The following is a 16,981-nucleotide window of genomic DNA, read 5'->3' on the forward strand; positions in this document are numbered from 1 at the left end:
AAATTATAAATTTGAAGAAAATCTGCTAACCTGAATGGGCCATCTCCATTTTTTCGGAAATTGTCCCAAATGTTTTTAGTTCTAATTCTAATTTTAAGAATATTTAATTACGTTAACTGCACCAATAGAAGGCCGGGTATGAGTATTCCTACATTATTTCTATTTGTTTATGGACAAAATGTTTTGTTTTCTCAGTTCTTTTCTGAGACCTAATATAGGCTTCAACTCTAACTCTTGTTAACGCCAACGAAAGCTTTAAAAATCTGTCACTTGCAGTTATAATATTTGCATTAAGAGAATGGTCTGCTTATGTAGTTCACAATCCCACATCTTTTTCATCTAATTTGGTTTTGTAAACAATTTAAAATTTTAATTTTTAATTTTTGCAGGTTCATGTCTTCCATCGAAGTGATCACGTCACAAGAGAAAGAGGTCAGCATTAAGACAAAAGGTGAAAAAAAGACAGTAAATGTAAGAGTCTGGAATGAAACTGTGGCAAATCTGACACTGATGGCGCTTGGTTCTTCCGCACCGGAAATCATGCTGTCAGTGATTGAAGTCTGGGCTAAGAATTTCCACGCCGGAGATCTAGGACCTGGGACAATCGTAGGCTCGGCTGCCTACAATTTGTTTATCATTATAGCCATCTGTGTGTGGGTCATACCAAACGGAGAAACCAGAAGGATTAAACAGATCAGTGTGTTCTTTGTAACAGCTTTTTGGTCTGTGTTCGCATATATATGGCTGTATGTGATATTGGCGGTTAGCTCAACTGGCGTTGTAGAAGTCTGGGAAGGATTGTTGACCTTTCTATTCTTCCCATTGACCGTCCTCACGGCTTTTATAGCCGACAAGAAGATACCTATCCATAAATGGCCGTTGAAGTTGTTCAAATATAAAAGCCATATAGTAAGCAATGTTGATATCGAGATGAACAAAGAGGAAGGTGATTTTGAGGAATTGTTGGAAAATGCGCGACAACAGTCGGCTAATCTCTTGAAAGAGTTGAAGAATGAATTCCCAAACAAGACTATGGCAGAGTTGAAGGAAATCGCTAGGGAGAAGATTGAACAATCCGGTCCTAAAAGTAGAGCTTTCTATCGTATCCAGGCTACGAGAAACATGACTGGTGGTAGTTTTACACAAAAGCCCATCAAGGAGCTTCAACAACAAAAGGAAAAAGAGGCAACCCCTGAAGCTGTGGACAACAATAGCTACGTAAGATTTGAATTAGCTGAGCACACTGTTTTGGAAAATGTAGGAACCTACGTTGTCAAAGTCTTAGTTGACGGACACCCATCGAGCATACCCTTCATGGTGGACTATCAATCTGAAGATGGTTCAGCAAACGCTGGCTCAGACTATATGGCCGTTTCAGGTACCTTGATGTTCAAGCCGGGACAAAAAGAACAATTATTCAAAGTGAAAATCATTGACGACGATGTATTCGAAGAGGATGAACATTTTTACGTACATCTATCCAATCCAAGAGCACAGAACAATATACAAAATGGTACGATCTTACTTGGCGAACCAGCAACGACTAAGATTAACATTTTGGATGATGATCACGCAGGTGTTTTCTGCTTTGCCGCGAACACAGTGGACGTGCCAGAATCTGTGGGTGTTTATGAAGTGGTTGTTGAGAGGAAGACCGGCGCTAGAGGGCGCGTGAAATTGCCCTATCATACAACAGATGGGACAGCAGTGGCCGGCAAAGACTACATTGATGCACACGGAGTGTTACTATTTGAAAACAATGAACCCAAGTAAGTGTTTTGCTTTTCTTTGCCAATTATTGTTTTGAAGCTTTCAAAATAGATATTTTTTGTTTTAATTTTCTCGAAAATAGTTTTAATGGTTTTCCGAAAAAAAACACTTTTAAATGGGCTTCTGGGTAATGTCGTTAAGGTGAGGTGGTAGGAACCGATAACATTATTAAAAAGGTCTAAAAAGGTTTAGAAATAAATTGATGTACAATGTCGGCTAAGTAGAAATCACTTATTGGGCGACATTCCACACTGCTTCAGTAAACACTATCTACAAGAGATTGCGAGGCTGCTGTCGCCTCAATCCTCTAGAGGGATTATCTGAAATGGATGATGGGTAAAGTTGTTGGATTAAAGGATTTTGATGATGAACGAATGAGTGAAATTTGCGATTCGGATTAGGTTAGTAATGGATGGGATCTGAAACTGGAATGGATTGTCATGTTGAATAAATAAAAACGAGCATTTATTGAATAAAAAAAAAAAATAAACTTTTTTATTAATGGATTTGGGGGGGCTGTAGACGTTTGAATTTACCCCTTACCATGAGTCCGTAAATTAAAATTTCTTTAAGGAATAAATTGTAGAGAAATACTTTGTTGTTTAGTGTTACGTAATTTCGAGCGTTTGTCGAGTGGTTACTTATTTTCACTTAGTTTCGTTACAACCTTGTACGTGCAGTTGTCAGAATAATTGTATATCCTATGTAAAGCCCTAGGTATTTCACCGTATCAACGTATGACAATAAGGCCCAGTACATAAGAACTGGAGGATAGATAACACGTTTCAGTATGAAGGTTACTTTTTTTGCTTTTGTGGAAGTTAACTTTCATTTGACATTTTGAGCTAAGATTTGCGTGTGTAGAAGAATGAGGAAATTATATTCAAGATCTTTAATCAGAGTAGGTTAACATGAAAGACTAGGGCAATTCAAGACAGTTCAATTTAAGGCCAGCACTGGGCTTTTAAGTCAACTTAAGATATTAACACGCTCTATCCAAATAACACCGCAGTTTCTTAAACGAGTACAATGTTCAGGGTTCTATATTACATCTTCTTAACAAACAATTTTCAGTTTAAAAAGTTAAGTATAAGGGTTCTTTAACTTTGGCTTTGAAGGTTTGCGTAAATCCTTACAGAAGATATTACCAAAATATAAAAATTCATTGTATTTTTAGGAAATTTTATAAGAATTCAATATCTTAAGGATTCAAGATTGGCGAGGAATCGGTCAAATAAAAAACAAACTCGTCTTTTTGCCAACGTTTCGACAAATATATTCCCTTCTTCAAGGCCTGGATATTACAAATACAAAACAATTTACAGAGTCAGTAACAGAAAATCAGTAAAAATCAGTAATACAAAAATAAACAGTAAAATACAATGGCTATAAAATACTTACGTGGCTATGCGGTTTGGTTGAGTTACAGAAAACTAAGAGCCAGAACTGGAGAAGCAGGTATATACAGGGTGACCAAAGTTATATGCTCCACCCACTTTTTTTTTAACGGCGGGAAATTTCGAAAAAATAAAAAACACGTATTTAATCATTTTTAGTCTAGTTTATATTTAGTGATTGACCCATTTTTTTAAACCCTTGTATCTCGAGATACAGCATCCAACTTTTGTTTTTCAAATGGAACGTTATATTTTTTGTTGCATATTTCTGTAGTATTTGAGCTCCTAAAAACAACAAAAAAAAGTTTTTTGAAATCGGTTAGGTTTTTCAAAAGTTATGGGTATTTAAAATATGAAAAACAAATTTCAGTTTACTGTCAAAATTACGTTATTTTTTTTAAAGAATCTATTCAAACTGGACACAACCAACGGATAGGCAAGCCAAAACTCTGGACTCCCACGCTTTGCTTGTAGCAGCACTTATCGTGGCGAAGTCAAGATCTAGGCAGGCTAGAAGTATTCGACGTTCAGGTTGTTTTTTCTACAAACGTTTAGGTGGAGTTATAGGAAATCAACTAATCGGCCCATACTTCTACAGAGAGAACTTAACTGGTGAAAGGTATCCAACTTTTTTTTCAGAGACATTTTACCAGTTCCGCTTAAATATGTTCATCTACAACGTCGAATAGATATGTATTTTCAACAAGATGGTTGCCCGGCGAGAGTGGTTCGAGGTTAGCTGGGCAGAAATTTCCATTAAAAGTGCGTAAAGGACTCATTGTCCCATCCAATGGCCACCTCGATCTCCGGACTTGACCCAAATGGACTATATTTTGTGGGGATACCTAAAAAAATAAAGTGTATAGTATCCTTAATCCCGTGGCTTCAGTCGATGATCAGAAACGTCGAATTACTCTAGCCTGTCTAGATCTTGACTTCGCTACCATAAGTGCTGCTACAAGCAAAGCGTGGGAGTCCAGAGTTTTGGCTTGCCTATCTGTTGATTGTGCCCAGTTTGAACAGATTCTTTAAAAAAAATAAAGTAATTTTGACAGTAAACTGAAATTTGTTTTTCATATTTTAAATACCCATAACTTTTGAAAAACCTAACCGATTTCAAAAAACTTTTTTTTGTTGTTTTTAGGAGCTCAAGTACTACAGAAATATGCAACAAAAAATATAACGTTCCATTTGAAAAACAAAAGTTGGATGCTGTATCTCGAGATACAAGGGTTTAAAAAAATGGGTCAATCACTGAAAATAAACTAGACTAAAAATGATTAAATACGTGTTTTTTATTTTTTCGAAATTTCCCGCCGTTAAAAAAAAAAATGGGTGGAGCATATAACTTTGGTCACCCTGTATATACAGATATGGCAGGACTTACACGGGAATTTTGGTAATGACAATGGGACAGATACAATAGAGTAATTACAACAAAAGAGTAAATACAATAAATACTGGGAAATTTCTTTTAATACAAAAAACGTTAAAAACAAAACACAGGAAAAACCAAATAACCCTTATGAACTAAATAACAAATAACCAAAAGATTAGAAGTAAATTTTAAAGAACCCAGCAATAATTACGTACAAATTTTGGATATCTATTTATTTTTTAATGATAAAATTGTAGCAGTTAGCTAAATTCAATGTGTCTGTTCTAAAGTTAACTGTGTTGATCTGTTTCACTATATGTGGCACATATCTAGAAAATTTCGTTTGTACTGGTTTTTTCCCCTATCCAGTACTGTCACTTTCTGAAAGTCAAAATTGTGTTTGTTGTCAATGTGGTGTCTGAGTAACGCCGTGGAATTGTCGTCTTTTTTTGTCTTACACATGATTGTAAGACAAAAAAAAAGACGACTGTGCAGCGTTGGCAAAAAGATGAGTTTGTTTTTTATTTGACCGATTCCTCGCCAATCTTGAATCCTTAGTTTAACAATTTACGGTCACGAAACCTATATATTATTCAATATCATTTAAGTAATTTTAACTATATTAAATTTTTATTATTATTGTTTATATGTTAACTTATCAGGTGTCACAGGCAATTTTGGAGGCCATTTTTCATTCTTAAGATATTTATTAAAACTGTCCGGTAGGACAGTTGTATAAGGGTTGATCGTCAAAAAGTGCACGAAAAAGCGTAATGTTCAAAAACACCCAACTTTGACATTTTTTTTCTCTTTTTCTATAAAAGATAAAATTCCCAAATTTTCTTTAAAATAAAGGGCAAACCCTCCTTTATAACTGTAATTTTTTGCAACAACCCAGATTAAGTAGATTTCGAGAAAAAAGTTGCCGAAAATGACCAAAAACGGCATTTTCAGAAAATGTTCTTGTTCTTGTTCTTGTTGTTGTTGTTGTTGTTGTTGTTGTTGTTGTTGTTACCTTTTTTGTAAACAACGTAGCGCCTAAACGCGCCGACCGATTTTTGAGAATGAGGAGTCATACGATTCGGAATTTTATGTAGATGTGCCTTTTGGGGGTCTCGACGCTGTACATCAAATGAGGGAGGAGTTAGCCCCATATATGTGAGGCCCCTTCTCAAAATTATCATTACTAATAACTCTGTGAATGTTGACCCGATTTTGATAAAATTTGGCAGGATGAAAGGTTTAGGGCACTCCTACGTAACATTTAAACGACGTTCTGCTCTTACTCTTATTAGGGGGAAGTATAGTAATCGTTTCAAATGATCGACGCATGAACTAATTTTCATGAATGAAGGGTCATTCGAATCGATATTTTGTACAGATTTGCACTTTAAAAGTCTCGACGCCGTGCCTCATAAGGAGGGGAGTTTGCCCCACCCAAATAAGGCCCTTTTTAAAACTATTACCAATATTTCTATAACGCTTAGTCCGATTTTGATAAAATTCAGCTCGAATAAGTGGTTAAAGCTCCTCTACGTTGCTGATTCTCTTGCACCTACTAAGAGGAAGTACTGCAATCATTTAAATTATGAGTGAACCGATTTAAATCAATGAATTGTCGTTCGATTAAAAGATCTTTGCCTCTTTGCCTTTTAGGAAGAAGTACTGCAATCGTAGTTTATTTTTCTTACTCCTCTTAAAAGGAAGTACTGAAATCGCAGTTTAATTTTGCTATTTACGTACAAATACGTTCCTATGTTATTCAAAACGCTTTTTCAAAAAAAATTTTATTGAGGATGGTTTGGGGGAACGCAACTATAATCATTCTTTAAAAAGATTTCTCCAGTGGTAGTTAACACCTTATCAGGTTATAATGATAGAATTGCTTATTCCAAATTTTAAAAAAATCTGTAAAGCAGATATGTAACTTTATAAAATAGACAAAAAGGAAAATCTATCCAAAAGGTACAAAAATCTCCTTAACAAAAACTTACAGTTTAAAATGTTAAGTATAAGGGTTGATTAAACGCCAAAAGGTACACAAATCAGCGAGTACCCAACATTTCATTAATACTTCATTAATATTTAAGTAATTTTACTGCATTAATTTTCATTAATAAGTTATTTTTTAGAATTTATTAGATATCACAGACCCTTATGCTGGCCACTTCATTTATATTATTTTTTTGTTATAATGATGATAAATCACATATATGTACATGCATGTTAAAGTAGAAAAAGACAAAGTTAGAGTAGGCTACTGTCTTGAATTCGTCTTGCCGAAATATTCGTGAGCACAATTAACACACAGTTAATAACAAGTAGATTATTAAACAATAATTATTCATTTCTCTATTGTAATTTAATTTAGTCCCCCTAATTTTACTTATAGTAAAATACTGGAATAATTAGCTGTCCTAAATATAAATATATAAATATATGCATATCTTATTTACTTTATATTACATATATACAACATTGTGGGAAGAACACCTAGATGGAGAATGTAATTGAAGAAAACTATATTATTTGCGATAAAGCCAGATAATTATTACCTATTATTATAAACGTTTGACTACTACATAAAATAACAATTACTTTAATCGAAGAATGAACTTAAACCGACGATTTTTATTTAAGAAATAAAAATAAATAAATAAAATAAACAAAATCATTGATGTAAGTTGGTGTAAGCATTTTTTTAAACAAGGTTTTGAATTTTTTAGCCTCATATTTTTATTTTATTTTTTATAACGTTTTTCTTTTTAACCTGTAATTAATAGTTTGATTATTATAAATAACTAGATATTACAGTCAATCTACAGTGCTACTTGAACATATATTTTGTAGACGAAAATGGCCAGCATAAGGGTCTGTGATATCTAATAAATTCTAAAAAATAACTTATTAATGAAAATTAATGCAGTAAAATTACTTAAATATTAATGAAGTATTAATGAAATGTTGGGTACTCGCTGATTTGTGTACCTTTTGGCGTTTAATCAACCCTTATACTTAACATTTTAAACTGTAAGTTTTTGTTAAGGATAAAGTAAATAAGATATGTATATTTTTAGGACAGCTAATTAGTGCAAATCTGTACAAAATTTCGATTCGAATGACACTTCATTCATGAAAATCGGTTCACGTGTCGATAATTTGAAACGATTCCTATACTTCCCCTTAACAAGTGTAAGAGCTGATCGCCGCTTTAATGTTACGTAGGGGAGCCCTAACCCTATCATCCTACCAAATTTTATCAAAATCGGGCCAAGATTTACAGAGTAATTAGTAATAATAATTTTGGAGGGGGCCTTACATAAAGGGGGCTAACTCCTCTCCCATTCGATGTACAGGGTCGAGACCGCCAAAAGGCACATCTACATAAAATTCCGAATCGAATGACACCTCATTCATGAAAATCGGTTCGCGCGTTTAGACTGTACGTTGTTTACAAAAAAGGTAACAACAACAACAACAACAACAACAACAACAACAAGAACATTTTTTGAAAAAGCCGTTTTTGCTCATTTTCGGCAACTTTTTTCTCGAAACCTATTAAATCTGGGTTGTTGCAAAAAAATTACAGCTATAAAGGAGGGTTTGCCCTATATTTTAAAGAAAATTTGGGAATTTTATCTTTAGTAGAAAAAGAGAAAAAAATTTGTCAAAGTTGGGTGTTTTTCAACGTTACGCTTTTTCGTGCACTTTTTGACGATCAACCCTTATACAACTGTCCTACCGGACAGTTTTAATTAAGGTTTACGAATATTTTTAAATTAATTCAAATGCAAAACCTTAAATATCTCGATACATGGAAAAATGGACTTATACCACTTTCAAAAATAACAGCTCATGTGTAGCCTAGGACTTTCAGGCGGGTTGCCACATTTAATACAAATGAAGAAGAATAATAATGAGTGATAAGAAGGTTGTATAAAAATAATCAAATTAAATTACAATTTTTTGCATTACACAAACAGAAACAGCAAATAATAATAGTATTAAATTAATAAAGTAATCTCTTAAATAATGCTCGATCTACGGTGATACGCATCCCGAACATAGGCAGCAAGAACCGACCAATCCCTACCATTCATTATCTCCAAACAGTCAGATATAAGAAGCTGCTTACTGTCAAAATACCTGAGACGCAAGGGCACACAGTCATGAAGTGATACAAGTCCTCAGTACATTCCAAATTACACCCCAAATAGTTGCACGCATCGACTTTCTCTGCTGGCGTTTAGGTGGCTGGGTGGCACGTAGAAACGCGAAGATCACCGAAGAAGTGGCTAATCCACATTCCACTTCGGTGATGATTTTTACCTTGTCACCGAATTGGAGTTAGCTGTGATTTATATTATACAAAAAAGAAATACAAGGTGTGGCTATTAAATAACGAGACTGATGCTGCTGCAGAAGAACTATGCATGCGCCAAATCCTAACGACCGACAGCTGTGCAGCGTAAAGCCTTCTCTTTCGATTGCAGCGTCTTACGTGTTTGTAGAGAAATCTGTCTGACCGGAACCGTCGTTTGTGAAAGAGGTGTTAGTTTCGTTTTGCCGAAAACATGATACTTACACATGTAGTAGAGCAACGAATTGTCGTGAAATTTAAACATGAAACTTGGTAAAACCGCTACTGAAACTTATCTTTTATTAAAAGAAGTTTATGGCAATGAATGTTTATCATGTGCGCAAGTTTTTGAGTAGTTCAAGCGTTTCCAAGATGGCCAAGAAGACGTCGGAGTTGGTGACCGACCGGGTCGGCCTTCCACGTCCAAAACGGATGAAAAATATCGATTATAATTAATCAAAACATTACTACCGTGAGTTGCTTGCTCAACTCCGTGAAAAGAGTAAGGAAAAAAACGACCTGATTTGTGGAAGAACAAGTCACGGGGTTCTCCTATCAAGACAACGCGCCGTCTCATACTGCATTGTCTGTCAAGACGTTTCTAGCCAAGTACAACATCCCAGTTTTTTAGGTCATCCGCCCTTATTCGCCTGACCTGGCCCCTGTGTGACTTTTATCTGTTCCCCCAAAGTCAAATCTGCATTAAAAGGAACACGGATTTCTGTCCGTTGAAGCTGTGAAAGAAAAAACGGCACGCTTCATTCAGGAGCTCAGAGAAAAAGACTTCCAGCACTGTTTCGAACAATGGTAAATTCGCAAGGAGCGTTGTAGGGATAGGGGAGGGGTGTATATTGAAGGTGATAATAACTAAATATGTATAAATTTAAAATAAAATGTTTTACAGCAATAGTCTCCTTATTTAATAGCCACACCTCGTATTACAAAGTACTTCTAAATGCATTCAATGTCTGGTTTAAGAGCATTTCATATGTAATCAGGTGAACAATCCGAAAATAAATATTAATTTCATTTTCTATCCACTTGGATAATTGAAATTTCGCTTTAATGGAAAGTATTTATTCAGAACTCAGTGTTTATTAAATACGTTTAAATAAACAAGACCGTATAAACAGAACAAGTACGTTTAAATTAAAATGAAATTAATTGTTTTTGTGATTCAATTAAAATAATATTGCATTATTTGTTTAATTAACTATAATTAAATAGAAAACAGTCTGCAATTTTAGTTCTTTGGCTTTTAATTAAAAACGCAAATGTTCTCAAATATGCTCCTCGATAGTGGCACCCTGGGCAGTTCCCTCCCTGACCACTATAGTTAGGCCACTTCTTACAGGTAAATGCAAACACTAAAACACAGTACTGGCAGCATTAATAAAACTGCATAATATTGGTTTTGCGTAATTAGTTAAGTATTACTAGAATGTCTAAATCTGAAGAATGATTATCTAATTAGATCTGAAGTAATTGTAGCCACAGAGAGATTAGTGCATGTGTGTATATACCAGATATTTTTCCTTCTATCTGGGAAATTGGTTTTCTAGCTAGCTTGCGTGGGCCGTGCTAGTGATTCCATTATGGCCTCGCCTTGGTAATGTGTCTAACCCAAAACTCCAATCTTACCACCACCTTCCGCACATTCTGCGACAGACACTGCGCCTTTCTAAATGCTTCGGTAAATATTTAACTTCCTTTTTTACTCCTCTTTTCATCTAGCAAAAAGCAATTAAAGGATGTGTCATATTTCTAAGATTGAGCGTTCGCCCAGGATGGGTCTTAGTGTTTGTTTTTGTTTTATAAACAAAGCAAAGTAAACAAAGATGTTTTTCCTGTTATGTCGATATTCTTGAAAAACTGCATCATTTTCTTTAACTTCATATATACCACTCAGGGTGGGTCACTCTATCCTAAGGGATTTTAGGAGCTGAAGTAAGCATTTCAATTAATCATTTTCTTGTAAGTATTTACCGAGTACCTTGTAGCAAAGAGTTAAGTGCTACAAATAGAAATACTTACAGGCGCCATGTTAGCAGAGTGGTTAAAGACGGGACCTGTAAAGCTAATATGTATTTTGTGGTACTAGGTTCGATTCCCCGGTCTTAGGCCTTGGATTTTATTTAATGGTTAATACAAAGAAATTTACAGTAAAGTATGTTTGCTAGTCGCCTCCGTCCACGACACCTAATAGGTAATTGGACGTGTAAAGCCCGCCTGAAAAAATAGGCATTACTTTACTTTACTTAAAAAATACTTACAAAAGTAAAGTTGATTTACATAAAATTTATGATTCCTAACTTAAAAAATTAAATATCACTAAGTAAAGCACATTATTGAGCTATCAATTTAACTATAAAAGATACTGAATAGAGAAAATTACTTTACGTACAGGACCTAGGGCACAAATGGGCCCCTAATCTTACGTTACAAAGCTCTCCACGTACAATCTTTAGATCAGTTACCTAACAATCTTTTCTAGGATTCAAATTGGCGAAGAATCGGTCTAAATAAAAAGAACAACTCGTCTTTTTTGCCAACGTATCGACAAATATATTGCGTTCTTCAGGGCGTGGCTACGCGGGTTGGTTGAGTTACAGAAAACTAAGACCCAGAACTGGAGAACAGGTATACAGGGTGAACCAGTAAGTTTTGTCCATAGGCCTACTGTGTGTAGTACATCTAAAGTGGAGTTCAATGACGTATTGGCCAACTTCATATTTTCCACTGTTCTTGAGTGACGTCACTTTAATTTTTTTTCTGAAATCATTACTTTTTTGCAATAAAAATGTTATAACTCAGAATGTTTTAGTCCGAATTCGATTCTGATGACACGGTTAGAAAGACAGATAAATTTTCTAAAGATTGACACCATTTTGAAGCATAAATTATTTTCCAAACAGCCTCAATCTTCCTCCGAATGCTGGGAAAATAAAAGTAATCGAAATTTTTAAGAAAACTCATTAGGTCGTTGTGTAATCATTATCAGACCTGGGTGCTGGCACTTTTTATAAAAGTTTCCTTGTTTAATGGGCTTTCTAACGGTATATCTTTTTTTAGGATTCCTTTCATCTTCGTATGAGAAATTACGTTTGTTTTGCAAGAAAACGTGTTCACGAGCACTCGAGTGTTAGTTTATCAAGTTGTTTAATTCATTGAAAACTCTTTTAAATGGACCAGTTGTCAATTTTTAAAGTAGATTGTTTTAAAATAAGGAAGTCAAAGGTTACAAATTGCACTTTTAAAAAAACCATTAAACAAGGAAACTTTTATAAAAAGTGGCAGCACCTAGGTCTGATAATGATCACATAAGGGCCTAATGAGTTTTCTTAAAAATTTCGATTACTTTTATTTTTCCAGTATCCAGGAGGAAGATTGAGGCTGTTTGGAGAATAACTTATGCTTCGAAATGGTATCAATTTTTAGAAAATTTATCTATCTTTCTAACCGTGTCATCAGAATCGAATTCGGACTAAAACATTCTGAGTTATAACATTTTTATTGCAAAAAAGTAAGGATTTTAGAAAAAAAAATTAAAGTGATTGTAAAGAGACGGGACAGATACAATAGACAAATTACAATGTTTAGTTTAACAAAAGAGTAAAATAGGTGTTGGAGACTTCTTTTAATGCAAAAACATTAATGGCAACATAGGAAAAACCAAAACCCTTATGCACTAAATATAGAATACATAAAAACCAAATGATCAAAAGTAAATTTTAAAAAAAAAAACGGCAATAATTTTTGTACAAAGATTGGATATCTTTTGTATTTTGTAATAATAAAATTATAGCAATTGGCTAAGTTCGATGTGTCTATTCTAAAGTTAACTGTGTTGTTTTGTTTGTCTATGTGGCACATTTCTAGAAAATTTCGTTTGTACTGGTTCCCTATCCAGTATTGTCACATTACTTGACACTAACTCGCCATTTAGCTAAACCAATTCTTTTAGAAATAGTCCGTGTTTCGTTTATTCTAGATAGTTATTGTAATTTACGCCCGATCAACACCCGTCCCTCCCTGGCAAGATATTCTTACCGTAATCACAGTTCAAGAAGTCTTGCGTACGGGGGTACATTAAAATGATGTGTTGATTGCTTTTATTTGATGATAAAACAAATTTATCCTGATTAACCCACAACCATTACATTACACTACATTCTTTAAAATCTTCAATTATTATTATTTTTGTTCTTTGCGTTACAAATAACATTTTTTGCAGCCAGAGGACCTCCCAAAACGAGTATTTCTGGTGGAAAATTAATATCGAAAACCGTTCACGAATAGATAAAACTTTGATCTTAAATATCTCAACAAATATTAGGCATATCGAAACGGGGTCAACGTCATTTTTAACAGTTTTTTATGTAGTTTTCATAATCATTGTCAAAACTAGTGGTCCTTATGAAACCCCAATCGGGTTTTTAGCCGTAACTCCGCCAAAAATTAAGATACAGCATCGGGGTTGAAAAATTTGAAAATTAGACCAAAAAAAAACATATAGTTTGCTTCATGGGTTTTTTCGAAATTCCGCTTTCCTAAAATGTTATTAGCGATTGGTGCGTATTAAATGGATCACCCTGTATAGTGTTAGAAATTATTTAAATACTTGTTTCAAAAGTCGATAAAGTAGCGCCTGGACCTTCTCAACAAGTTTTCCCCATTCATCGCGGTCTGCGGCCTTAAGGCGCCATCTTCTTACACTAACCCTCGAATTCTTCTTCCTCCTGGTTTTTCATTTAATCATTTTTGGGGTACCCTTCCCCCTGCAAGAATCTTCTCTACGTGTCTCAATCTACCCATCTTTATTTGGGCGACCATGTTTAGGTTCACCAAACAATTTCATTAGTTATTTCTTATTTGACTTGTCACTATTCGCACACTTCGGGCCAGATATCCTTTTAAATATTTTTCTTACCCAAACTCCGTGGAACTTTTAATTTTCTTTGCTAAGCACCCCACGTTTCGTTGGCATATACAGGGTGTCCCAAGCTATATGGATAACGACTTTTTCTCGGAAACTAAGATAGCTAGAAAAAAACTAAAAAATATGTGATCCCTTAGTTTTTTGTTAGGAATCCAAATTTAATTTGTAAATTTTTTTCGGTGCTTCCAGAAGCGAGATACAGGCACCAACTTCATTTTTTCAAATGGGAAGGTGCGGTTTTTATTTCAGAAATAGATTCCTCTATTTTTTTAAAGAAAAATTTACTTGGAAGATTTTTTTCTGTGAGCGATATTTCAGAAGTTATGAATGAAAACATGATTCTTATAAGAAATGTCAAAATGATAATATTATAACGGTTTTTTGATAGAATAAGAAGAAAAGTACTATTTTATTATAAATTTTACTCCTCATTAATATTATAGATCATGCTCGAACTGGCCTCCACCATTAGAGATGCATAGACATGCTCTTTCCTGCCAATTTTCCCTTACTGCCAAAGAAATAGATTCGGCTTTAACCGAGATACGGGCATCTATTATTCTCTGCTTTAGTTCATCTACAGATGCCAACCCGGCTTGATTCTGATGCACCTAGATTTAGAAATGCTTCTAGGTAAGCAGAAATAAGGAATGAAAGAAAAAAGTTATGAATAATCACCTTGTTTTTCAGGTATCCTCAAAGGAAATAGTCCATAGGTGACAAATCCGGTGAACGAGGTGGCCACTGAATATCCCCCGTGTCGATATAACACCATCAGGCATGTAAAGAGATATCTCGACAGGCTATTTGATTGGCGTGTTATATCAACTCGGGGGGCGATTCAGTGGCCACCTCGTTCACCGGATTTGACACCTATGGACTATTTCCTTTAGGGATACCTGAAAAACAAGGTGATTATTCATAACTTTTTTTTTTCTTTCCTTATTTCTGCTTACCTAGAAGCATTTCTAAATGTAGGTGCATCAGAATCAAGCTGGGTTGGCATCTGTAGATGAGCTAAAGCGAAGAATAATAGATGCCTGTAACTCGGTTAAAGCCGAATCTATTTCTTTGGCAGTAAGGGGCAATTGGCAGGAAAGAGCATGTCTATGCATCTGTAATGGTGGAGGCCATTTCGAGCATGATCTGTAATATTAATGAGGAGTAAAATTTATAATAAAATAGTACTTTTCTTCTTATTCTATCAAAAAACCGTTATAATATTATCTTTTTGGCATTTCTTATAAGAATCATGTTTTCATTCATAACTTGTAAAATATCGCTCACAGAAAAAACCGTTCAAGTAAATTTTTCTTTAAAAAAATAGAGAAATCTATTTCTGAAATAAAAACCGCACCTTCCCATTTGAAAAAATAAAGTTGGTGCCTGTATCTCGCTTCTGAATGCACCGAAAAAAATTTACAAATTAAATTTGGATTCCTAACAAAAAACTAAGGGAACACGTATTTTTTAGTTTTTTTCTAGCTATCTTAGTTTCCGAGAAAAAGTCGTTATCCATATAGCTTGGGACACCCTGTATGCATGACGATGGGTCTGATAATGTGAATTTCAAAGAAAATTTGTAAGTATCAGCCTTGAAAGTTTTTGCATTTATTTGAAAATTGCATCTCTCTTTTACTGCATAAAACTTCTAGAATCATTAGATAACATTGAATGCAGGTATACTGTTAATTAAAAGAAAGTTTAATTCTAATAATTGTTCTCTTTAATAAATTGAAATCTCCCTTCATATTTAAATTATACCGTAGATAAATTTAATTCTCAACAGAATCAGAACTATTGAGTTCTTGGCGTCATAATTGACTGCTGCCATTTCTTGATGGTTTGTTCACCTGTTGCTGCTTTCTTTCTATCAATATATTCTGATGAGTTGAAAAAAAGGTTTTTGCGTTAGATACAGTTTACAAAACATGAAAATACGAAGTTTTACTCTTAAGTTACAACTAACTCTACACAAGAAACATCTTAGACCTTATACTCTTGTTCATATTAATGCACTATCTAGTTAACTGTTAGCGATTATTCCACAAAATACGAAGTCTGTAAATTAAGTAATGAGACTGATTTTTTAAAAAAAATTTATTCAAAAAGAATTACAATTCTATATTGTCCCTTCAAAATAACTTCCTTCTGAAGCCACACAGCGCTGGAGACGTTTCTTCCACTCCTCATAGCAGTACTCGAACTCCGATACTGGAATAGCCTTCAGCTGGTCCCAAAATGAGTTCCCTTGAGATGATTTTTCAACTACGGGAAGAGAAAAAAGTCACAAGGACTCAAGTCAGGCGAATAAGGAGGCTGAGAAGCCACCCAAGACTCGTCACCAGTAATGACACGTTCCAGAAAATGGGGATCATTTCCAATTGAATCCAAAAAGTCAAGGCACCTTTCCTTCCTGATGTTCTTCTGGTCTTGCGAAAGGTTTTTTGGAACCATTTTTGCGCAGATTTTTCTCATCCCCAATTCATTGGTCAAAATTTGATGACCGAGAGGTTCTTGAAAAACTTCGAATAAGGATCATTCGTATGAGACCAAACATCAAGAACAAGTTGGGTGTTGCATCACGATAATGCTCCGTGTCACACAGCAATTTCAATAAACCAGAGTTTTTGGCCAGTAAAAACATTCCTGTTGGCTCCTCAGCCTCCTTATTCGCCTGACTTGAGTCCTTGTGACTTTTTTTTCTTCCCGAAGTTTAAAAATCACCTCAAGGGAACTCATTTTGGGACAGTCGAAAACATTCAAACGGCTGTGACAGCTGAAGGCTATTCCAGTATCGCTGCTATGAGGAGTGGAAGAAACGTCTCCAGCGCTGTGTGGCTTCAGAAGGAAGTTATTTTGAAGGTGACAATATAGAATTGTAATTCTTTATGAGTAAAAAAAATTAAAAAAATCAGCCTCATTACTTAATTTACAGACCTCGTAAATATACGAGGGTCGTTTGAAAAGTCCGAGCAAAGTCAGAGAGATAGCCCTACTGGCGCGTATCGAGGTTATGTTTAGTTAGTAGCATCTCTTGGAAGAACACACACCAAGTTTCAGCCAGATCGGTCTATTTCTTTGTGTTTGGCATTCGTTTGAATCGAGGAAGTCGAGTGATTTTCAAAAAATGGACG

The 16,981-nt window shown here is 34.7% G+C and overlaps 1 protein-coding gene across 3 annotated transcripts in view; it reads left to right on the top strand.

Annotated features, from left to right (window-relative positions):
* The window catches only part of Calx (sodium/calcium exchanger 3), a 159,192-nt gene that overhangs the window by 69,910 nt on the left and 72,301 nt on the right, over positions 1-16,981 (top strand). For all 3 annotated transcript variants that reach the window (XM_074143544.1, XM_074143541.1, XM_074143543.1), the window contains exon 2: positions 390-1,769. In XM_074143544.1, the coding sequence (XP_073999645.1) occupies positions 390-1,769 (1,380 nt within the window). The remainder of the gene's footprint in view (positions 1-389; positions 1,770-16,981) is intronic.

The sequence above is a fragment of the Rhodnius prolixus genome, unplaced genomic scaffold, assembly GCF_049639745.1.
Source record: "Rhodnius prolixus isolate KJV_2025 unplaced genomic scaffold, Rpr scaffold_12, whole genome shotgun sequence".
Lineage (NCBI taxonomy): Eukaryota > Metazoa > Arthropoda > Insecta > Hemiptera > Reduviidae > Rhodnius > Rhodnius prolixus.